A 24947-nucleotide genomic window follows, 5' to 3' on the forward strand; every position below is an offset into this window, starting at 1 on the left:
AATTCTGTGGCCCACCCTATTACTGGAGTTTTTTTTAAATAAAGGAAATGGTTTTAATAACCATTTTTAATTGTTACAATATCTACTAAATGAAACAAAAAAATGCTAAATATTCCACTGCATAAAAGAATACAACATTTCCAGGAAAAGTAGATATGGCTTAAATAAAAATAGCTATTGAAGTAGCTAGCTGTAGCTCTAAATGTTATTTTGCAGTTCATCATTTAATAGATTACTATAAGGACCAATACTACTGTAATGCTCTATCACTTACCAAGTCCAAAAGAAGCACCACTTCAAAACTGGAAATTACAGAACAGTTCTATGAAAAATTTACATTAAATTATTTCATATTTACATATTTCCTAATACCTTGTGGTTTATACTCACCTTCCATGACCATATACAGGATCTATTAAAGGTTCAGCTGCATCTTCAATTTCATTTCTAATGTTTGCAATGCCCTAAACAACAATTAAAATTATCTTAGAAAAGCATACAATAATGCAAGGATAAATATAATTTAGAATAATTTCAGTCATGTAGCTGCTAAACAAAAGGGATAATGCACCAATAGTGAAGAGAACTAAGGAATCAATGGCTATAGTTGCAATCAGTTTTTAAAATATTCAATATAAATTTGAAAACAAGAAATCCAATTCATATTCAGCTTTTAGTTCAAATTAGGCATTTGTTTGCCAAATAATTGATTCATATTACTTGTCAAGTTCAGGCTATAATTAGAAACAAATGTATTAAAGTGAACTAACCTTTGTTAAAATTACAGAATAAAGAAAAAGCAGGACTCCAAATCGATTCTTCCAGGTTGAATACTGAGTTAAAACTGCCTCTTTCAATTCTGTCACACTTTCAAATGTACGTTTTCTGAAAAATTGATTGAATTGATAAATCTAACTTAAGTCATCTTCAAAATGTCATCTACACAAGATTCAAATTTAATAAGGTCATTAGAGGTAATAATCTATCAGACGGAAGGATGTTATTTTGGAACTCTTCATACATCACAACTTGCACTTTTAAGCAAATCATTCACTAATAGTAGCTTTACTTTTTTTTAATCTTGTATCATTAAATAGTGGATAGAGAGAAAGAACGCAGTCTACTCGGTAAAAATAAAATCTGACAAACTTTGCACAATACTAAGCCTTGATAAATGGATCAAATAATTTAACTTGTATATGATGAAATCAGCTGAAAACCATTCTTATAAATCCAAGATCTGAATATGATTCCCAATCAGTATTGGTTCATGGAAAAACAAACATTGTAATTACAATGAAACTGCAATACGATAATCATGCCTCTAACACACTGTAGTCTGAACTGTGCTGAAAGGAGTTTCAAATAATTACAATTGCACCAACTCTGCAAAGTACATCTTCCATTTCATTAGTGTATTGGGAGAGCAAGATATTAACACAAGACCCTTGCTATATCAACCCTACATTTTAAAAAAAAGCAAAGGACTAGCCTAAGAAATAAAAATATATCTCAATGATACAAGGTACTCATGTACCTGACTGAAAATTATCAAGTTAATTAGTACTAATTGGTTTTGTAGTATTCCATTTGCATTAAAGCCAGGGACAAAGGATAGGATATTAGAAAGAATAATTGTATCATTGCTTACATGCCAATTCCAGTAGATCAATTACAGTATTTAATTAAGTTGCAATGAAATGCAAAATTGATTAAGTTTTCTGTACATTGACCTGCAAATTGTCATTATTTCCAAAATGCTACCATCTGGCTTAGCTGAGTTCAGAGGCTCGTCTAAAATTATACCTTGCTACATCACATTCTATGAAATAGAATCAGCTTGAAATTCAGTCTCACTTTGAGTAAGGATTCCATTCAGTAATGTGAAAAGTAAAGGCTCATTCTAATAACAGTACTTTGAAAGTACACAGGTCTGTATTTTTCATAAATGCAGTGGCTTGCTAAATATAAGTCTCAGTATGGTATTTCAGCTTATAATATATTTTAATGCACACTTAATGTATAATTTTCAATGACGCTTAACATAATTTTACAAGTATGTCAACACCTTTCAGGTTTTTTCAACTTTGAACCTATTCGCTCAGTAACTGCCAGGCAGAAACAATTAAAAAGATAAATCTGATTTCTCAAATTCACTTCACAGTGTTATTAGCGGTTCAGCTTGTTATCCTAAAGACCACTTTCGCTGTTACATATAGATGATAAATTTGAATATGTACCAATTAGCTAATCTCAATATAGATTGGGATTAAAATTCTACAAATTAGTTTAGGTGCTTAGCCTAGCAATAATCTTTAATGCATCCCAATTGTAAGCATGTGCATATAACATCCGTGTATCATGCTATCAACACTTAATATGTATCTTAATTGTGCAATATTTCAGAGCAAGACTTCTTGCTTGCAAAATTACACTACATTAGGGAAATAGCATCTTCAGGAAAGAAAGGATGTTGTAGAAAGAATGGAGGAAAAATCAATTAGTACATAACATTACAATAAAAACAGTATTCATGCTCACTTAAGTGTAGTAGCAGTGAATTACTTACTGAATCAGTGTATGAAATCGCTCAGAGCCAAGCTCCTCTGCAGCCAAGGCAGCTATGCACAAAACCAGACACTTTTCAGCACCACAGACAGCAATAAAACAAACAAGATTATACATTGCAAAGCTGTCACAAAGCATTCAGTGTTAAGGTTAATTGAAGTAAATGGTGAGCAGTTTTTAAAGCTATTTTTAAACTGTTATGTATTAAAGATTATTAAAGCTATTCTTACATTTTTAAATCACAACTATAATTTTAATCACACTAATACACTCAGACCTCGCTTAATGCTGAGGATACATTCCTCGAAGGTGGAGAACTGTGTAAATCAATGCTATCCGGGTTATTATAACATTATGTAAATAGACGTGCTTGATTTAAAAAAAATCAAACCTGAGATATTTGACGTATTATTTTATGCATACACAGTTATTTGCAGAGTAACACACAATTAGGCCTAACCTATACATCAGTGGAGCAGCAACACATGGCAGCAGCCATGGAAGGAAGCGGGTGGTGGCTATATCTTAGGGGGACCAGGCTGTGGGTCCTCCTCTAACTTTGGCTTCTTCTTTAAGTAGGCATTGAGATTTGACTGCTTTTTCTTAAGTTTCCTTTCATGAGGCAATTCTCGCTTAACAGGAAATCATGTTGAGAACACCTCTGCCTTATTGCTTCACTCCCAGTCAGGGTCATTATCTAAGAACCGGTCCATGATTTGAGAGATCATGGTGATGCTAGTGCTGAGAAATTTTCTGCTGAAGGTTCTTGCTGGAGTTTCTCCATCCATGTCTTCGGATTCTTCCAGGATGCATTGCTCTGCCAATTCTCGAAGCTCTTCGTTAATAAGGCTCTCACCATGACTCTTCAACATCGCCATCATTAACATCCTCACACCATATTACTTGCAGTTTCAGATCCAAGCTAATGCTCTTCCTAGACATTTTACATGTATTCCACTCACTGGAAGTTACAGTCTCTTTTCCAGACATCATGGGTGGAAAAAAAGGAATAAGTCTGCAAGGGAGCAAGAATATTTACACACACAGGGGAGGCAGACTATGAACTAATATGTGATTAGCTGTGAATGGCTCAGAGCATATGCAAAGCACTTTCATTGGCTGACTAAATGCTAACTGAAATGGCGACCACTTGAAAAGTTTTGTGTTGTTTAGAATGAATTTTTGTCATCTAAAAAAAATTTCAATAAAGAATTGAATAATCACATTGTAATGAATCAACGCTATACGGGGTCTGAGTGTATTCTAATATAAACCACCAAAATCATTTTAATATTTAGTAAACAAAAAGTGTTCTACTCTCATTAAAACTCATTACCATAAACATATTCCTCTAACAAAGTGATCATTGTGCAGCTTTCAACTCTAATCTTTAATGAAAACAATCAGGAGTTAGTTACTTGTATGATATTAAAGAGACATGCCTCTAGTCATATTTTTCAGGACATTGGATAAATATATTAAGTTGTAAGCAGAATAATAATACCTCAATGCATCCACCAAATATTCCCTTTTAATTTACAGGCCCAATACAAGGTTTCCCTTTTCCATTAGAACCACCACACCAAATGATATTGACAAGTACTATTTAGATTTTGTTGAGTTGTGCAATTGCAACCCAAAATCAAAATAAATGCTCAGTTTTGTCATTTGAGTCTGGATATTTCAAAATTGGTTTATTGTTTTTCCATCAGTCACAATGATCTCTAATAGTAACAAGGTGACATGTCTGAATGACTTAAAGGCTGATTTATACTTCTGTAGTAGCCTATGCTGCAGCCTTCGTAAGTGGCTTGTGTACCACTTTTATACCTGTGTGTTGGTGCATCTGTGTCACTGCCAAAATGCTAGTTGGCAGTGGGGATTCTAATGGCGATTGAGCACATCATGCTGGAGTTGGAGCTAATAAATGTTGAACAAGGGTGACTTTTATTGAAATTACTGCAACGCAGAAAAGAGGGAAGTCGTCAGACGAGATGGTGTGAACGACCATTGAACGGATTGAGGCAAAAGAGGGTGAATTTTCTGTGCTTGTCCGGCCACTGAGAGACAGGCATGAGGAAATGCATTTCAAATATTTTCAGATGTCGGCAGGTAGATTTGACGATTTGGATCATCATCTCCAACCATTTATTTTGCATCAGTGTACACACAGTATGCCTATAGACAGGAGGAAATGCGATGCTACCAAGCGGACCAATCACGGTTGTTGCTGTCTGTGTCACCGCAATGCGCAGTTACATTTTTGGAGAGATGCGCATCAGGCTATGGCGTAGGATACAGCGTAGGTTACGCAGATATGCCGTACTTACAGCATTCATTTGACACAGAAGTATAAATCAGCCTTAAGTCTTGTCACATTCACCTCAATAATAAGCAAACGCTTTGAGGGGTTGGTCAAGGACTACATCTGCAGCTTACTACCAACCACACAGGACCACTTACAATTCGCCTACTGATGCAACTGATCGACAGATGATGTAATAGCCACAGCTCAATACACCGTCCTTACACACCTGGAGAAGAGGGATGATTAGGTGAGAATGCTGTTCTTGAACTACAGTTCAGCATTCAACACCATAATTCCCTCCAGGCTCAACAAGAAGTCAGAGATCCTGGTCTTCACCCTGCCTTATGTAGTTTGATCCTGGACTTACTGTCAGATCACCGGCAGATGGTAAGAGTGGGCTCCCTCACCTCTGCCCCTCTGACCCTCAACACAGATGCCCCTCAGGTCTGTGTACTAAGCCCCCCTGTCTTTACTCTCTGTATACTCATGACTGTGTTGCCACCCACAGCTCCAATCTGCTAATTAAATTTGCTGACAACACTACGCTGATTGGCCTAATTTCAAAAAATAACAAGGAAGTCATCACCCTGACACATTGGTGTCAAGAAAACAACCTTCCTCTCAATGTCACAAAAACAAAGGAGCTGGTTGTGGACTACAGGAGGAATGGAGACAGGCTAGCCCCTATTGACATCAATAGATCTTGGGTTAAGAGGGTGAACAGCTTTAAGTTCCTTGGCATAAACATCACCAAGGATCTTACATGGTCTGTACATAACAGCTGTGTGGTGAAAAAGGCACAACAACACCTCTGTCACTTCAGAAGGCTGAAGAAGTTTGGTGTAGTCCTCCAAATCGTAAGAACTTTCTATAGGGGCACAACTGAGAGCATCCTGACTGGCTGCGTCACTGCCTGGTACGGGAACTGTAACTCCCTCAATTGCAAGATTCTGCAGAGAGTGGTGCAGACAGCCCACTGCACCTGTAGATATGATGTTCTCACTATTCACATTTACAAAGACAGGTGTGTAAAAAGGGCCCAAAGGATCATTGGGGACCAGAGAAACCCCAACAACAAATTGTTCCATTTGCTACCATCCCAGAAATGGTAGCACAGCTTAAAAGCCAGGACCAACAGGCCCTGGGACAGCTTCTTCCACCAGGCCATCAGACTGCTTAATTCATGCTGACACAAATGTATTTCTATGTTATATTGACTATCCTGTTGTACATACTATTTATTATAAATTACTATAAATTGCACATTGCACACTTAGATGGCAACTTAACAAAGATTTTTACTCGCATATATGAAAGGTGTAAGTAATAAAGTCAATTCAATAGTGTCAACGAAGTCAACCTTGTTGAGCTGCATTTAACAATATATCACTCTCCACTGATCTCACCCACTTAACAAATTGCAAGCCCAAATAGCAGTCAGTAATAGTTCAATTTTTCTACCTACCAAGAGACAGAAATTCACCACAGGGAAAAAATGGGCTCTGATAAGAAAATATTCCAATTTTCCTTTTAATTTTCTCCAAATGCTCATATGTTCTACATTGCAAAGCAGATTTTAACTTCTTGATCCACAGATTTCTAATACTTCAATTATTGCTAACAGCTTTGGTCTGTATTTTTGCAGCATCTCTCTAAGAATATTAATAATGAGACTGCCAAAACTAAGTGCCTGAAAGGTTAAGATTAGGGTCAAGATTGTTTCTCCCCTTTTCTTTAATATAACAAATATAGCTGCCTAAATTTTTTCTTACCTAACGGAACCAAGTCAATTCCCTTTCCTTTTCAATGTTTACTTTCCTTCTTACTCAATAATTACTACAGCACTAGGAAAATGAGTAGTGAAGCATTTGACCATTCAGTCTATTTTCCCCATTCACAATACAGACTGTAGTGGTGCTACAAATTCACTTGAGTGCTCTTAGTCTGGAACCAATTTTTATTGCACTATGCAATTACTACTAACTTTCAGTTCGTGAATATTGACATCCATGCATCTTACCAACAAGATCTAGTATGTATCATAAATGTGCAAATATCATAAATAGTTCTTGCTTATGTTTCCTTCATCTCCAGCTTTTTACCTTTCCTACCCACCTGGCTTCACCTATTACCTTTTGGCTACCCCTCTTCCTCTCCCCGACCTTTTCCTTCTAGTATCTTCCCCCTTCCTTTCCAGTATTAAGAAAGGTCTCAGCCCAAAATTTTGACTGTTTAATTCCATGCATTCTGCCAGTCCCACCAATTTCCACCTGAATTTTGTATAAATTACTTCAAGTGTTTTTAAGTCATAGCCTGAGCACAACAGCTTAGAACATTATCTAAGAAACCAAGAAAAAAAAACCTTTTAAGGAATGACATCAGTTCACAGGTGAAAACTGCACTGCAAGGGCAAGAGGCCATTCACAAATAACATCTGTTGTACTATTTGTCTAAGAGACAACAACAAAACCATGGCATGTGCCAACACAGACTCCTGCCACACTATCCTGAGAAAGCAAGGAAGGAGCTCATGACCACAGTTACACATGACATGGAAACTTGAATTTCACTCTTGCAGAAATAGTTTGAATCATGATGTGATTGACACTGAACTTGCTGAAGTCTGCATTTAACAATGATTATGAAGTATAATTTTCTATTACTTTCCTTGAGTTATTTTATTTCTGTCGTTATAAGAACAAAGAACAATTTCTCAACATCTTCAACTCATCCAGTACTGAAAAACAATTAAAACGGCTAAGTTTGAAGTAACAATATTCCCAAAATCTGAGCTGAAGTTATTTCTATTCAATATCAATATTACAAAATATAGCTACATTCTGCATGAAATCAAAATTAATGAATAGCTCCATATTTAATTTAAGAATTGTAAACAGGCATGCAGACTGCACAAATTAGGCAAGCAAAAGCAAAATTGTTTCTTTAAAAAATGGAAATATTCACCATCATATATAATTATTTATCCAAAAAGGTGGTTTCTTACAGAGCTGATCCTCTTCAGTCCCTTGACTGGATTCTGGCTGATTTTCAGAAATACTGGCATGTTCTTCTGGTGTTTTTCCTCTTGCCCACATTACCAAACAGTAAGGACTGGAGTTGTTTAATCTAGCATTTTCTAGAATCTCAGTCAGAGTGAGGCAGAAAAGATGCTTAAGCTCTTCTTCTGAAATTGACAGAAATTTAAAACCTGCATTTGTAACTAACATTATCAGCTAAACAAAATTTATCAGGCAGGGTAAAAGATCAACAATACAGTAATACTAGCCTTGCCTTTGACAGAACTTCAGGAAAGAATGATTATCTCTACGTACAGTTGCAAGAAAAAGTTTGTGAACTCTTTCCAATTACCTGGTTTTCTGCATAAATTATTCAAAATATGGTCTGATCTTCATCTAGGTCAGAATAACAAATAAATATAATCTGCCTAAACTAATAGCATACAAGTGTACTACTTCTTGTCAATACTGAGTTCACCATTTGAACAATCACAGTCTAGGTTCACTAAAAGGTCTGTTAATCTCTGGGTTAGTGCCCTCTACAAAAGCTATTTGGAGTCAGGTGTTCCAATCAATGAGATAAAATTGGAGGTGTGGGTTGTAGAGATGCCCTGCCCAATAAAAAGGCACACAAAGTCAGGTTACTGCCAGTCTGCTCTTCTGAAGAAAGATCTGTGCACCATGCCTCGATCAAAACAACTTCAGAGAACCTCAGAAGAATAGTAGAGATGCATGAAGCTGGAAAAGGCTAAAAAAGCATTTCTAAAGACCTGAGTGTTCATTAGTCCACAGAAAGAGAAATTGTCTGCAAATGGAAGAAATTCAGTACTGTAGCTAACCTCCCTAGGAGTGCACATCCTACAAAGGTCACACCAATAGTGCAATGTTCAATGCTGAAGGAGATGAAATAGAACCCACAGATAACAGCAAAAGACATTCAGAAACCTCTACAACTTGCTAAAGTCTGTTTACGTGTCCACTATAAGAAAAACGCTGAACAAAAATGGTGTTCAAGGAAAGATACTAGAGGAAACCACTGCTCTCTAAAAAAACATAACTGCACGTCTCAGATTTACAAAAGATCACTTGGATGTTCCACAACATTTCTGGGACAATGTTCCATGGACAGACCAGAAAAAAGTTAAACCTTTTGGCAGAAATGCACATTGCTATGTTTGGAAGAAAAACGGTACTATACACCAACACTAATACCTCACCCCAACTGTGAAGTACAGTGGAAGGAGCATCATGGTTTGGGGCTGCTTTGCTGCCCCAGGGCCTGGGTAGCTTGCAATCACTGAGGGAACAATGAACTTCAAATTGTATCAAGACATCTGTCAGGATCGCAGTCTGTCACCTGAAGCTTAACAGAAGTTGGATGGTGCAACAAGACAATGATCCAAAACACAAGAGTAAATAAGTAACAGAATGGTTTAAAAAGAAGAAAATTTATGTTTTGGCACAGCTGTGTCAGAGTCCAGAGCTTAACTCAATTGTGATGCTGTGGCATGACTCAAGAGGGCTGTTCATGCTAGGTATCCCAGAAATACTAAAGGAACTGAAACAGTTTTGTAAACATGAGGAAATCTGCCGATGCTGGAAATTCAAACAACAGCACACACGAAATGCTGGTAGAACACAGCAGGCCAGGCAGCATCTATAGGGAGAAGCGCTGCCGACATTTCGGGCCAAGACCCTTCGTCAGGACTAACCAAAAGGAATGATAGTAAGAGATTTGAAAATAGTGGGAGGAGGGGGAAATGCGAAATGATAGGAGAAGACCGGAGGGGATGGGATGAAGCTAAGAGCTAGAAAGGTGATTGGCGAAAGTGATACAGAGCTGGAGAAGGGAAAGGATCATGGGACGGGAGGCCTCAGGAGAAAGAAAGGGGTGGGGGGGAGCACCAGAGAGAGATGGAGAACAGGCAAACAACTAAATATGTCAGGGATAGGGTAAGAAGTGGAGGAGGGGCATTAACGGAAGTTAGAGAAGTCAATGTTCATGCCATCAGGTTGGAGGCTACCCAGCCGGTAGAAAGGTGTTGTTCCTCCAACCTGAGTTTGGATTCATTTTGACAATAGAGGCGGCCATGGATAGACATATCAGAATGGGAATGGGATGTGGAATTAAAATGTGTGGCCACTGGGAGATCCTGCTTTTTCTGGCGGACCGAGCGTAGGTGTTCAGCAAAACAGTCTCCCAGTCTGCGTCGGGTCTCACCAATATATAAAAGGCCACACTGGGAGCACCGGACGCCGTATACCACACCAGCCGACTCACAGGTGAAGTGTCACCTCACCTGGAAGGACTGTCTGGGGCCCTGAATGGTGGTGAGGGAGGAAGTGCAAGGGCAGATGTAGCACTTGTTCCGTTTACAAGGATAAATGCCAGGAGGGAGATCGGTGGGAAGGGATGGGGGGGGGGAAACGAATGGACAAGGGAGTCGCGTAGGGAGCGATCCCTGCAAAAAGCAGAAAGGTGGGGGGGGAGGGAAAAATGTGTTTGGTAGCGGGAACAGTTTTGTATGCAGGAATGGTCTAAAATTCCTCCTCGGCATTGTGCAAATCTGATCAGCAGCGACAGCAAACATTTGGTGAAGGCTACTGCTGCCAAAGGAGGTTCTACCACAAGGATTCACATACATTTTCCAGTCTGGACTATGAATGATTAAACAATATGCTCAATAAAGACATGAAATGTACAATCGTTTGTGTTAATTAGTTTAGGCAGATTGTGTTTGTCTGTTATTGAGACTTAGATGTGGATCAGACACATTTCATGAGTAATTAATGCAGAAAACCAAGTAAGGGTTCACAACCTTTTCCTCGCAACTATAGATTCTACCATAAGGATTAGATATAACAAAACAAACAGACATTTGTTGTTAGTTGAAGAATAAATTAGCGAAAAATTTGAAAACTACATTGATAATTTTATAGAATAATGGGATCTTTTTAAAATAACATCCCAATTTGCACCATTTAAAAAGCATCAACTTGCCTGGATGAATGGCAGCAACGCTCCAGAACCTCAAAAATTTCCAGCACAAAGTAGCTGCATTTCTGGGTCGCTTAAATGTTAACCTCCTATCCCAGCAGTAGTGTACCAGCTACAAAGCTACCCATCCAGGTAACTAATGGCATCTCACAAACCCACAACCCCTACTATCAGGAAAGGACAAGGGCACATTACAACAGTAACAACTACAGGCTATCATTGTGTTGCAAACTATTTCAGTGGGGCAAAGACCTTCAACAGACACTTTGGGAGTTCCCTCTCCAGAAGGAATGCTATGATAGAAGACAAGGTATAGGCAATAAAAACTACCCTTGCCAGCCACATCCAATACTCAAAAAGAAGCCTTAACACAAAGATAATGTGGGAGTTGTCACTTTTAGAGCAAACTGGGAGGGGGAAAAAAGACCCTATCCAGAAAATTTACAAATAAAATCACAACTACTTTTCAAGAAAAGTCATTCTCATGACCAGTTATCAGTTTATTTCCAACTCCTTTTTTCAGTCCAGAATTTGAATTTTTAATTTTCAATGACATAACTTTTGCTTATACTCTGGTTGTGCTTCTGATGTTTAATCCAATGACATTCACTCATGTACAGATACTCCTGTGCCTGGGACCACATTATCCACATATAATCAATGTTAATAAGCAAATCTTGTGTATATGGCTACACTCAAACAATGACTTGTAAATTGTGTTTTATAGGATTGCTTTTATATTTCTTCTGTTTTGTTCTTTTTTTGTTTTTTCATTGTGTTCTTTTTGCTTATGGTGTGTTTTATGCTACATCGGACTTGAAGTAACAACTATTTCGTCCTCTTTTACATTTGTGTACTGAAGAATGACAATAAATTATCTTGAAATACTAATAAACTGCCAGTCAATATCCAATACAAACCAACGTCTATTAACGTAGAGAAATTTCCATTACATGTCATAAAATTGACTGGCTTTATGATAGATCTACAATGGCAACAACTTAAAACAATTTAATATTTTGATAGATGGGACTGCTGCTGGATGGGACACTTTGCAAGAAATAGACTCCTCGCATATCAGTGTCATTAACCACAGTCTGAGAAAAATGACCAGCTCTCATGTTAAGTAGATCTGAATTGTGATAGGAGACCAATTACAGAATAAGTGGACAGATCAATTTAAAACTATTTGCAATTAAAATCATCTCATGCATGATTTAATATTTGATAAAATTCACCTCACAGGAAGACACTAACAATTTTTACATATTTGAACACCTTTGCCTTTGGCAAAGTGATTAGTTAAGACATTGTACCTGTACAATTTCGCCAGTTTGGTTTTTCAGAGTGAAACATAATATTCTTTAAAAGGTAAGCCTGAAAACGAAAAAAAGAAAGCCAGAGCTAAATACATGAATTGAATGTACTATCAGCTGGAACAAAATAAACCCCAGTGTGAAATCACATTACTAATTAATCAGCAAAATTAGTAACTTACTTTTCTTTCCCCATTGTCACAGTTTTGCTTATATCAACTTGGCAAAGTCAAAAGTGCATCCAATGAACCACTACCTTCAAGTACATGCAGATCAAATGGCTTTTTTTTAAACCAAATTTAATAACATGAAATTTTCATTACCTTGTTGACCTGATACTTTAAACCTGCTTTTCTCTTTCCAGATCCAGTATAATTCAAGCATGTTTGGCAATATTTGTATTTAATAATTAAGTTAATGACCACTAAGCAGTCAAACACCATGAAATTAACACAAGCTGAGTTATTTTCTATATAAACTGCAAATTTCATGTCTTATTTGCTGTCAGAATATTTAATGCTACAAACTATTCAATTTTAACTACTCCAACGATCAAGTCCAATAATTCTACTAGACCAGTTTTAGAAATAGTCAAGTTTTGAGCAACTATACATCTCATAAACTTTGACAGCATATTAATAGTCAAAAAAGCTGTAAAACATTTGAGAATACAATGAATGTAAATAGAAATATATTTATGGATTTAGAAAGACTACATAATTTAACAGTTAAAAAGATGAAACTGCAAAATATCCTTCTAGCTATCTATCCCACGTAGAGGACTGAAGACCAAATAAACTCTTTCAAAAGCAAATAACTCCACTTCAGAATTATAATTCAGAGATTCAAGTTCCAGAATTATTTAACGTTACTTTTCCACTTGATTTCCAAGTGAAACAGAAAAATAGAGGAATACAGAAACCAAAACATAGAACAGAAAACAGTGATATCTTGACGTCTATGCTGACAAGATGTTAATACAAACCAATCTTCTCTTCCTGCACATAGTCTATAGCCGTACATATCTTCTGTTTATGATCCTTAAACATTACTCTCATAGCTGCTTCCACTGGCAGCACATTCTAAGCAAAAACCACTGTCCAAAAACAAAGTTGCCATATAAATCTTAAACTTTTCTCCTCTCAACTTACAGCAGTCCTTTAATATTTGATTAATCTTGTGAAAGACTCTTCATGTCTGTCCTCTCAAATTTATGCACTTCTATCTGCTCAGCCTCTGATCCTCCAGAGAAAATAGTTCAAGTTTGTCTAACTCCTCTTTATAGCTAATACAATCCAAACCAGATGTCCTCTTCTGCACCCTCTCCAAAGTCTTCACATCCTTTCTTTGGTGTAGTGACCAGGACAGCAAACTATACTTCAAACATAGCTCAACTAGAACCTTGTAGAAATTCTAACTTTTATATATTTGGTGCCCTGACTGAAAGCAAGCATGCAGTGAACCTTCTTTTCCACCTTATTTCTATTGCTGCTTTTAGGTAGCTTTGTATTTCATGGAAAATTGTATGTCTGAATTACCTTACAAATAAAAATCACATTGTTAGTCAAATCACCATGCCAGCAAAATGTATGAAAAAGTTTAAAAATTAAGATTCATTGAAAGCTACAAACAAGTCCTTGAAGGAAACACTTGAACTGACTTCTGACAATGTCCATTAAATAATATATATTTAAATATACATATCTAAAAATATTGTTTATACATATTCACAAACTGCAACACATTTAACAAAACTACAAACTTTAAATCTACGCATTATACCTGAACAGGTGCAATCACTGCACAGGGTCCACCTTCAAACTGTTCCAAGGCTGTTGCTTCTGACTGACTTAAAACGAAGCCTACAAAGGAAATTTTAATTGTAATGAAATGAACACTAGAAGCTGAACTGTCAGAAGCATATAGGATTTACAACACAAGGCTATCCAGCCCATAATTTCCATGGAGATGAATTAAAAGTTGCCCAGCCTAATCTTATCTCCCAGCAGGCTGACTCATTCCCCACTGGTCACAGTTCTTTAAATGGCTTCCGCATTACCAAGTTTCTGGGCAGCAAGGACCAGATCCAATTCATCTCTTCATCTCCCTTCATTCAATTTTAATCTATGAGAAACCATATCATCCTCTCCCCAACCTCTGAATGGACCCCAGTCCCTTTTACTTGTACTAAACAGGACCCAAGTAATTTTAACCTCAGTTTAGTTTCTCATCAGCCTGTCTTAAACAATTCTGGGCCATTCAATCCTTACTGTAACAGTGATTAGAAATGTATACAACACCAAACTATGGTCTAACTCACTGCATTATTATTGCATGCCTTGGCTAATAAACATTCCATAATTTCAAACATTTTATTGACTTACTCTAATAGCTTCAAGTGTCTACAGAATACACACCAAGGTCCCGCTGTTCTTCCAAACCTCAGTATCCTACCATTAATTTCCTGATACCTCAAAATAATGACTGCCATAGTACCCACAAACCTGGGGCAGATGGCTGGATTAAGGAACTAAATAAAACACAGGAATAGTTGATTCAGGTTTCATTACATCATCTGTCCTTTTTGCACCACCGATGCTGTTCAGTCCACTTAGTCTTTCCAGCAATTCATTTTTTGCTCCGGAAACCAACATCTGTAGTTCCTTGTCTACCCTACTTGTAGGAACAACCCATAGACTGCTGATTTTAAATAATAAAGTTGGGAAACTCAAATGAGCTTCAGTATTTTCTCCAGCATTTCAGTGAACAGTACAATGTCAGTTGCATGGAGTCATGACACAGGAGTGGTCAAATGACAATTTAACCAAGCCAACATATTTACTACAAGAAAAACACAAAAACATTTCCTTTAAGTCACTGAATCAGAATGCTGTGGTACTGAAATAGACCCTTCAGCCCAAGTTCATGGCAAACCTTTTGACCATGCACGCTAATTCCATTTACCTGTATTAGTATTATAGTGACCTTTTTAATCTCTCAACATAAAACTCGAACTACCAAACAGCTCAGTGTTCCATGGCCATGCGATTAGGAGGAATACCGCTGTTCGAAAAATCAGGAGTATTTTACAACCGGTTTGCAGTCTCTAGAGTTGGGCTGACTCCGGGTCTTCGGTTTGAAAGGACAGTATCACTAATGCGAGCTGACAAGCCGAGTATTGCCAGCATTTTCTTTTTATTACTGACTTGTAAGTGGTTACTACAAGCAGCAGAGTTGAAACTGCGCCAATTGAAAAAGCAGACTGCAGAATACAGACAATAGAAGACGAGAAGAATGGAAAACGGACAATAAAAAAGCAACACACAAGATGTTGTAAGACCTCAAGCAGGTCTGGAGGAATCCACAGTAATGAATCAACAGTCGATGTTTCGGGTCGAGATCTTTCTTTCTTAAGGAGTCTTAGGAAGGTTTTGGCCCGAAACATCGACTCCATTTCCACAGATGCAGTCAAATCGGCCGAGTTCTTCCAGCATTTTGTGTATGTTGCTTTGGATTTCCAGCATATACAGAATTTCTTGTGTTTATAATTAATAAAAAAAAACAACAGTAGTCTTGAGTTAAAGTAGCGATATGTCTCCTCACTACCGGAGAGAAGGAAGACAGGGTGAGTAATGAATGTTTGACCAAGCCGGTTGCATGAGGAACAACTGGAGCCGAATGCGGCTCTGAGCATCGCTTAATCGGTCGGGACTATCGGGTACCAGCGAGGCGTCGGGCCTACGGCCTCATCAATCAGGCTGACTGAACGAACTCAGGGTGGGGCCGCTACCTTGGGTCCATCTGCGGAAGACGGAATCGGAGAGGCCGCCGCTCGGGCGCCTGCCCCACACTAGCTCGGCCAGCTCAACGTTGTACATCTCCCAGCCGGAGCCGACGCGCACCGTGTTGAATCGGTTCCCACCGAATCTATCGATCCAGCCTCCCCTTCTCAGCTCCGTGCCGCCAACATGTCAGTGGCGCCGCCACATCCTGACCCTCCCCCTGGCGCAACCGGAAGCCGGCAGCTGCGCACGCGCGGTTCCAGATCACATGGCAACGAACCGCTACGCAGCACGCACGGGCACCAATCAGCGCCGGCGGCAGGAACCCGTGCCGATCGTTGACACCTGTGTGCAGTCCGCCGCTCCTTCTCAAACGGTCTCTGTGGCAAGTTTCCCTGTATGTGGCAGAAGCTCAAACAGGACGCTGAGGAGCACTGATGTACAGAGGGATCTTGGGGTGAAAGATCCTTAAGAGTGGTAACGCAAGTTGGTGCGGTGATAATGAAGGTGAATTCCATACTAACCGTTATGATTAGGATGCTGCCTATTGACGAGTTATGTTGCAGTTAAAATGCCTACTGCACGGTGACGCCTTTCATCATGAAGTGTTTCGAACGGCGATTAACACACATCAAAAGCTCCATTCCACACTTACCAAGAGAACCGCTCTACAACAAATGTCAATAGTGCCTGTAATGCAGCCAGCCATGACACACCAGGAAAACAAGGACACTTGATATCAAACTAAAAGTAAATTTACGATCAAAGTACATATGTCACTATATACGTCCCTGAGATTAATTTTCTCGCGGGCATACACAGTAACTCAAAGAAACAAGGTAGATTCAATGAAAGACGGCACCCATTAGGATGGACAAACAGCCAATGTGGCAAAAGTCAAACTATTGTGTAAATATAAATGAAATAATAATAACAAATAAACAAGCAATAAATATTGAGGATAAGAGATAAAGAATTGTTCAAAGTGAGTCCATAGGTTGTAGGAATAGTTAAGTGATGGGGGAGAGTGAAGTTATCCCCTCTGGTGTAGGGGTAATAATTGTCCCTGAACCTGGTGGTCTCAGTCCTGTGGCTCCTGTATCTTTTTCCTGATGGCAGCAGTAAGGATGATGGATACTGCTTTCCTGTGAGAATGCTCCGTAGGGATACGCTCAGGAGTGAGTAAGCTTTTACCTGTGATTAAGTGAGCCATATCCACTACTTTTTGTATGCTTTTCCATTCAACAGTGTTGGTGTTTCCATACCAGGCCATGATGCAACCAGTCAATATATTTTCCACCACACATCTACAGAGGTTTGTCAAAGTTCTAGATGTCATGCTGAATCCTCACAAACTTATAAAGAAGTAGAAGCGCTGCTGTACTTCCTTCATAATTGCACTTACATGCTGGGCCCAGGACTGATCTCTGAAATTATCACTGAGGATGTTAAAATCATAATGAGGTTTCTGGATTTCAGTTCAGCATTAAACACGATTGTCCCACAAACCATGGTGAACAAGTTCCTGCTCTTTGATCCAAACGCACCAGTGTGAAACAGGGTGTTGGACTTCCTAACCAACAGGCAGACAGGATGCACATCTGTTCTTCCCTCCCCATCATCCGCAACATGACTGCTCCTCCCAGGGCAGTGTGCTGACCCACTGCTGTACCCTCTGCTCACACATGACTGCATGTCCAAACACTCGAGCAATCACATTGTAAGGTTTGCCAATGACATGTCAGTGGTGGAGCTCATTACCAACAACTATGAGACAGCTGACAGAGAGGAGGTGGAAGAGCTCAAGGCCTGGTGCCAGGCATATAACCTCAGCTTTAATATCGACAAGATGGCTATTGACTTCATGAAAACTAGCATCACTCACACCCTTCTTCACGTTGATGCCCTAAAATAGAAACTCCAGAGTTCTTTCAACTCCTGGGAGTGCACGCCTCACACAGCCTCTCCTTGTCCTGCAACACATCCACCACAGTTGAGAAAGCTCACTGTCACCTCGGCTTTCTGAGGAGGCTGGACTTTGAATATCAGTACTCACAACCTTCCACCCACCTTGCTCATGGACTGTTTGCCTCACTTTCATCAGGGAAGATGCTCCACCGCATTCACAACAGAACCACCAAACTCAAAACCAGTTACCTTCTCCAAGCTGGCAGGGCTGATCAATATCTCCATACATTAACCGACCATACCACCACTATATTATCTTTTCCCGTCAGAGGCTCCTTATAGACAGATATTTCCGTATCTAGAACCACTTTATGCACATATAATCAGCCTATGTATATAAGCTAATCTTATGTTTTGTTTTCCTTTACACTTGTACGGTATGAGGGGTGATTGATAAGTTCGTACAAACACGCTGGAGAAGCTCAGCAGGTCGTGCAGCATTCATGGAAACGAGCAGTCAATGTTTCAGGCCGAGACCCTTTGTCAGGACTGAAGGGGAAGGGGGCAAGCGCCCGATAAAGAAGGTGGGGGGAGGGTAGGAAGGAGAAGGCTGGTAGGTGCAAGGTGAAAAACCAATCAGAGGAAAGATCAAGGGGTGGGGGAGGGGAAGCAGGGCGGGGATAGGCAGGAAAGGTGAATAAGGAATGTAAGGGGAAAGCTCTATGGGTAGTAGAAGACAGAATCATGAGAGAGATGATAGGCAGCTGGAAGAGGAGGCAGAGTGAAAGTGGGAAAGTCTTTAACAGCTCATTTCCATGGGTGCTGCCTGACCTGCTGAGCTCCTCCAGCACGTTTGTATGTGTTGATTTGACCACAGCATTTGCAGTGTACTTTGTGTTTGATAAGTTTGTGGTCTAAGGAGATGAATTATTAACTTCAAACTTTCTGTATTTTCACTCAGAGTTGTACTGCACGTCCATATAACGAGAGCTGTATAACTCACCTCCTTCTACCTTAGGCCACAAACTTATCAATCAACCCTGCTGTGGACCACCTGGAGGTCCAAGATGCTCTCGTCATATGCACGTGCAGTTCAACTCTTTGAGTGATAATGCAGAAAGTTTGACGTTAATAACTCATCTCCTGCTACGTTAGGCCACAAACTTATCAATCACCCCTACTGTGGACCACTTCTACAAAGAAGGGATCCATATGCTCCACGACCGCTGGACTAAATGTGTACATGTACAGGGGACTATGTTGAAAAATAAATGTGCCAGGTTTTCTTAAATTGACACCTTCTACCTTAGGCCACAAACTTATCAATCACCCCCCCCCCCCCCCCGTAATGATATTTGGTTCACTATTCGTAAAGCTCTCAACTCAAAAGAAGATTTTAAGCTCTATACAATATGTGTATCAACTTGCACCCTCTCTATAGGTAGGTTATACTGTATCCATTACTCTTCAACGACTAGATTACTTCCCAGTCTAGTCTCTGAGGCGAGGTCTTTCTGCCAATATCCCAATACCCACTGCCTGAGTGGTGGGTTACCCCTCCTTTCCAAAGGGGGAGATGCTTTTCACTAATGAAGAAGTTTATATGTAGTTTGTTTTATTTTTAATGATACACTTTTAAATTTAGACAAAAAGCTCTTAACTTACATTTAACAGTCACTGAGGTTTTCTGATTTATAATAGGTTTACAAATTACAGAAGATTTACAACTACAGGTTTCCAAACACAGGTATAATTCTTACGAACTAAAAGAACATACCAGCAAGTTACAGGCAAATAAGTTGTCCATCGCAGAAACCAAAAGTTCAAGAATGTATTTGAGTTCCTCTTTTTGTTGCCCAGTCTTTCTGTCATTCTCCTTGTCATTGCTAACAATACCCAATGCTTCCTAATATTTATACTGTTTTGCTACTAGTTGACATTATTCGCATATGATGTTTCTCAGATATCTTTGCTGGGACAAAGTAATTCTAGAATAAGCTTTTGAGGACAGAGTTCCCAGACACCTAAAATTAATGCTGCAAGGGCTGACTCTCTGAATACACAAATATCTCAACCACTAACAGATCAGCTATGCCTGTCACCTTGGCATAACCCCATTGTCTAATGTTTGACTAATGCAGGCAAGAAGTCCCATGGTCACTTCACTTTGCAAACAATATCTCTTGAGCAGCCAATGCTGTGTAAACAATGCTGTTTGCAAAGCTGTGCTTTTAACTTCAAGCTGATTCCTGGTTGCAATTTATATTAAGAACTGAAAACCAGTTCTGAAAACTGAAGCTGAGTAAGGAATATTTGTTAGCAGTTAAACTTTGTCATAAACAACACTGATCCTTTGGAAAGGTCATGCTGCTATGTTAGAAAGCCTCTCAGGCCATTGAAGGTGAATATCCATCACATACTGAAGATTGATAATAAACTATCTTGAACCTTAAGTCTGCATAGAATTTAGCTACATTTGGAACATGGTGCTGTTCTGACTGCCACACTGCAGCATTGGAGTGTATTCGTTGTAAGGATAGTTTAGACAAACTTGATTTTTTTCTGGTGGGCTGGAGTAACATGTTATAAATATATAAAATTCATATGGCTTAGGAAGGGTGGATTTGTCAATTACCAGAGGGTTTGTCGGCAAGAGAAAATTTACAGGAGATTTAGAAAACAAATTACCTTACACAGTGATTGGTACTTAGAAAACATTTGGAAAACACCTGAATGTGCAGAGAATAGAGGAATATGGACCACGTATAGACAGATGGGATTAATTACATTGGCTTGTGGGCATATCAGCTACGGTGAGACGAAGGGCATGTTCTGTGATACTCTGTGTTTTAAGATTCATTGAAATCCTTAGAGATTTAAAGAAATGATTCTTTAAATGTTCTAATCAAAATTAACTCTTTACCAGAGAGAATATACTAGCAAGTTGTGTAAGGAGGTTTGAGGACATGATCAAAGTCCTAATCAAAGAGGTGTTTCTTGAAGGTGAGCTTTAGTGAGTAAATTTCACGCTTCTAAGATTAGCAGACAATGGAGGATTAATGAAATGTGGAGATGACCAACATGCCAAAATTAGAAATAGGATGGATGGACAGCATAAAAGATTTGAAATCATAGAGAGTGTTAAATTTGATATTCTAGTTAATGGGATTTAAATGTAGGTCAGCAAGTGCAGATGAAAAAGAGACCAGATTTAATCCAGACTATGAAGTGGACAGTTTAGATTTGGGTAACTTCAACTCTAGAAAAAGTAGGATAAGAGAGATGCATTGAAATAGTTAAACCTGACACATTCAGGTCAGGTTTACTGCGTCAGCAGCAGAGAGTGGGTGATCTTAGTAATGGTATCTTGGTGTCAGTGCTATCACTAAAAATGTAAAGAGTTTTTTTAATATAACTAGTTGCTGGACAGATTGTGCTGATGTACAGAAAAATATACCTGTGATAAGGTTTGAAATTGGGCTTGACTATTCTAAACATATTCTCAAGCTATAAGTTCAAGGAATTTGCTGCTCAGCTTCTACTGAATGTTTAGCAGATAATTTAAATGTTCAAAGATAATGACAGGAGATAATATGCATTGTATTTTCTCAAGCACAGATGGCTAGATCTTAAATGGGAACAGAAGGAAGGGGCAAGGATGAAGGTCACATTTGTGAAGGTTCAATAATTAGAAGAGTAATTATTGGAGGTGTTTGACAACAAATCTAAAGATAGAAACAGAAGTGGGAAAATATTGTCCCATTGAAATAGATAATAGTGGAGAGGTACTGGAAATGGATAACGTGGTCCAAAAAAAAGGTGAGGAAGGATACATTCAATTGTACAATCAACCTAGCTATGATCCCTTTGGACATCATAGTGAGATTCATCATTGTATTTTAATACAGGGATGGAAACCTGACTGGACGTATTTAATCAAGCCAAGATAGGCATAGATATGGAAGCTTACAACATATTCTCCAATTTCAGAAACAATTAATTTGGATATTTGGACATTAGAGGTCAAGGATTTGATTATTTTTGATGACAAGGGGATGACAAAGGTAGTTTTTAAGGAAAAGGAACAATACTTAGGGAAAGAAAACAATATCAGCAATGTTGTGCACTTAGAAACAAATGTAACATAACAAATAGGAACAGGAGTAGGTCAATTCATCCTCTGAGCCTGCTCAGTCATTCATTAAGACCACAGCTGTTTTTCCATGCCAATGCCATTTTTCAGAACCATCCTCATATTATTTGATTCACTTTCCACCCAAAAATCAATCAATCTCTGTTCTGAATTAACACGATTAATGAACGTTCTTGGCTGCACAGGGCAGAGAACTCCAAGGGTTCACTTGATTTTGAATGTTCTAATTTCTCCTATCAGGCCTAAACGACTCATCCCTTATCTTCAAACTTTGTTCTCTGATTGGGGAAATATTTTCCCAGTGTAGTGTTCTCGCACAGGTGTAAAAGAATTCTGAACTAAACACCAAGCATAAACCAGTCAATGAGGCAGTCCCAGTAAGATTAACTGTTTACTGTTCACTCTTCCACATTAACGTATGGTGAAAACTGTTGATAAAACAATACAAAATATATACAGTGTTTGTTTCCTTCTTGACATCACATTTACATCATAAATACTTGCAAAAGTAAAACTACAACAACTATATTACATTAAAGTGCAATATACAGTCAGAATCTACCTACGCCATCGACTGGCTTTAAATACACTTCAACACAAACTATCTGCAACTCTTTAAATAACAAAAAACATGAACTTTATCAATCATCATTACTTTGAACAGAATCAGCACTAACATTTTTAATTCAACATATCGATTATCTCATGAACTTACGGCGTTGCTTCACTGATGTTTCTAGTGTGTAGAAAGAAAACTTTTCTCGCGCTGATCCCGCACACACATAAGCCCCCTCCTTCCTGTTTCTCCAAACCGGTATTTTCCCACAAGACGCGGCGTAACTGGGTGTGACATCATCGCATGCCGCGATATATCACAGACAACGAATTTACTTTAAACAACCTTAACTTTAACTAGAAAATTATAACAAATGAATTACTAAAGCAAAAATATAATAAACTAAACAAATGCCTTAAAGGCAACACACCCAGTATTAAGCCTGTTAATCCCTTTACAAATTTTGTAAACTTCACTGAGATCTCGTCAGTCTGAGAGAATATAGCCTGGTTGGCATTATTGACTCCAAACCTGCCATCCCTAGAACCAGTCTTATGAATCTTTACTGCCTTCCCTCAATGGCAAGTGCATTCTTTCTTAGATAAGGAGGTCACAACAGATGTGATCTTGGCAAATCTTTGTATGGTTGTAAATTGGGCAGTCAGCAGTTTAATGGGTGCAATTAATAGGCCAGTGAATGGATATCAGAGATAAGTAAAGAAAAGTTTGTTCTGTTGGCCTGATAAATGAAGATATGGGACAAGACATACCTAATCAGATTGTCTCATGAGTTCTTGTGGTGAATGGAGGTGAGGATACATGAGACAACAGATGATTTAAGAAAATAAATGTGGTAAAGAAATTAAGTATTTTTCTTTGATTTCCAGAATAGTTTTAGTCTAGAAAGCCGTTTTTGGTATAGAAGAATAGGGGCTGACAGCATATTATTTAGTCAAGCCAGATCTGATGGTCAGTGATTAAACCAAATGTTTGTTAAACTCTTCCATCTGAACATCTCTTGAGAATGTGTTACAGACATTTCTTTTTCCTCTAATAATTTCAAGTAAAATTATAAGTGAAATTCAGAAATTTGCAATTAAATTGTTTCCTTTGGTCCTCATGGGAAACCCAAAGCCAGGTGGTATGTAAGCTATGTACTAGAAGAGAAAAACGAATACTTCTACCTTCAAACATCAATGTTCTTTCATTACATGGTGCTGTCATACTTAGAGGATTTTAGTTAACATTGTTTTTTCAGGTTTTCAATGAATTTCAATGAATAGATATATGCAATATAACAGCTCCTTACTAAAATCTAAAGATATATTTTTAGGTTTAAATTTTAATCTAGGCTGGCATTTCTCATGTGAAAGGCTCCTTCTCTGATAGAGCAGTACTCATGTGATGTTGCATTGCTGGTGATGTTTTTTGCTAAAGGCATTAAATTGAGCTGCATTTGCTCTTTCTAGTAGATATAAAAGATCCCACAAATCTGAAAGAGACCAGAGAGATTTTCCTAGGGTTATGGCCAACATTGTTCCCACAAGTAACGTAACCAAAACTAATTATTTGTTCAGCTATTTCATTACTGTTTGTAGAACCATTGTGGGATGTTATTTTCAATTATTGTAACACCATTTCCTTTTAAAGATCTAAATTATTCCCTGACTACTATAATGGGACTGATTAATTTTTATTGGATTTAATTTTCTTTGTTATATTTCTCCCATGTGCTTTTTAAAATTTCTGATACTGGTTTGTTATCCTGTTGTAAAATTTTCTTTATGTTCCATTTATGTAAAATTTATACTTTATATAAAATGTGTTTCTTCCCTCACCCATTTTAAATTTAGTATTAAAACACCACTTCTGTGATACAAAGAATTAGTAAATTTTAGCACAGAGAAGGTAGTTTAGTTATTTTTTTCCTATGCTGATTATTTGGGTGAGTAAGTCATTCATTCCCAAACTCTTAACCTGTCCTGATGAATTTTCGTATTCAATTTCCTTTTGAGAGTAACCATATGATCTTCTTCCACTATTTGTTCAGGGAATGTAGTCCTGATTATTTGAACTTTTTGTGTAAATTATTCTTCTAGTTCCCTAATAGTATTTTTTGCTAAAAATCCCTGTCTTCTGCTAAGTTTTTTGTTCCAGTGAAAACAACTTCTCCCTATTAAAAACATTTTTAAAAGTGTTGACATCTTTGAAAAGTAATCTTACAGAGTTCCAATGAGAGAAATATAGAGTTCTCATTCCTACTATTATTTTCATAAATGACCTTTGCTTTTTTTTTTGCCAGGTCTAAGATCTTAGAGCAAACTAATTGGAATTAGTCATC

At 38.2% G+C, this 24947-nt stretch overlaps 2 protein-coding genes across 5 annotated transcripts in view; one reads left to right on the top strand and one right to left on the bottom strand.

Moving 5' to 3' along the window:
• mindy3 (MINDY lysine 48 deubiquitinase 3) overlaps positions 1-16214 on the bottom strand; it is a 112587-nt gene extending 96373 nt beyond the window's left edge. The window contains exons 1-7 of one of the 4 annotated variants that reach the window (XM_059972247.1): positions 15998-16214; positions 13990-14069; positions 12208-12268; positions 7881-8060; positions 2570-2621; positions 771-885; positions 391-464 (exon numbers count right to left, since the gene is read on the bottom strand). In XM_059972247.1, coding sequence (XP_059828230.1) covers positions 391-464; positions 771-885; positions 2570-2621; positions 7881-8060; positions 12208-12268; positions 13990-14069; positions 15998-16085 — 650 coding nt within the window. In that variant the 5' untranslated portion in view covers positions 16086-16214. Of the gene's footprint in view, positions 1-390; positions 465-770; positions 886-2569; positions 2641-7840; positions 8061-12207; positions 12269-13989; positions 14070-15171; positions 15941-15997 lie in introns of those variants that run through there. The other 3 variants (XM_059972249.1, XM_059972248.1, XM_059972250.1) reach the window with 3 other exon arrangements.
• Positions 16215-16287: 73 nt separating this feature from the next.
• si:dkey-12j5.1 (uncharacterized) overlaps positions 16288-24947 on the top strand; it is a 610757-nt gene continuing 602097 nt past the window's right edge. The window contains exon 1 of the mRNA XM_059972254.1: positions 16288-16496. The gene's annotated coding sequence lies outside the window, so the exon portion shown is untranslated. The remainder of the gene's footprint in view (positions 16497-24947) is intronic.

This window comes from Hypanus sabinus, chromosome 6, assembly GCF_030144855.1.
Source record: "Hypanus sabinus isolate sHypSab1 chromosome 6, sHypSab1.hap1, whole genome shotgun sequence".
Lineage (NCBI taxonomy): Eukaryota > Metazoa > Chordata > Chondrichthyes > Myliobatiformes > Dasyatidae > Hypanus > Hypanus sabinus.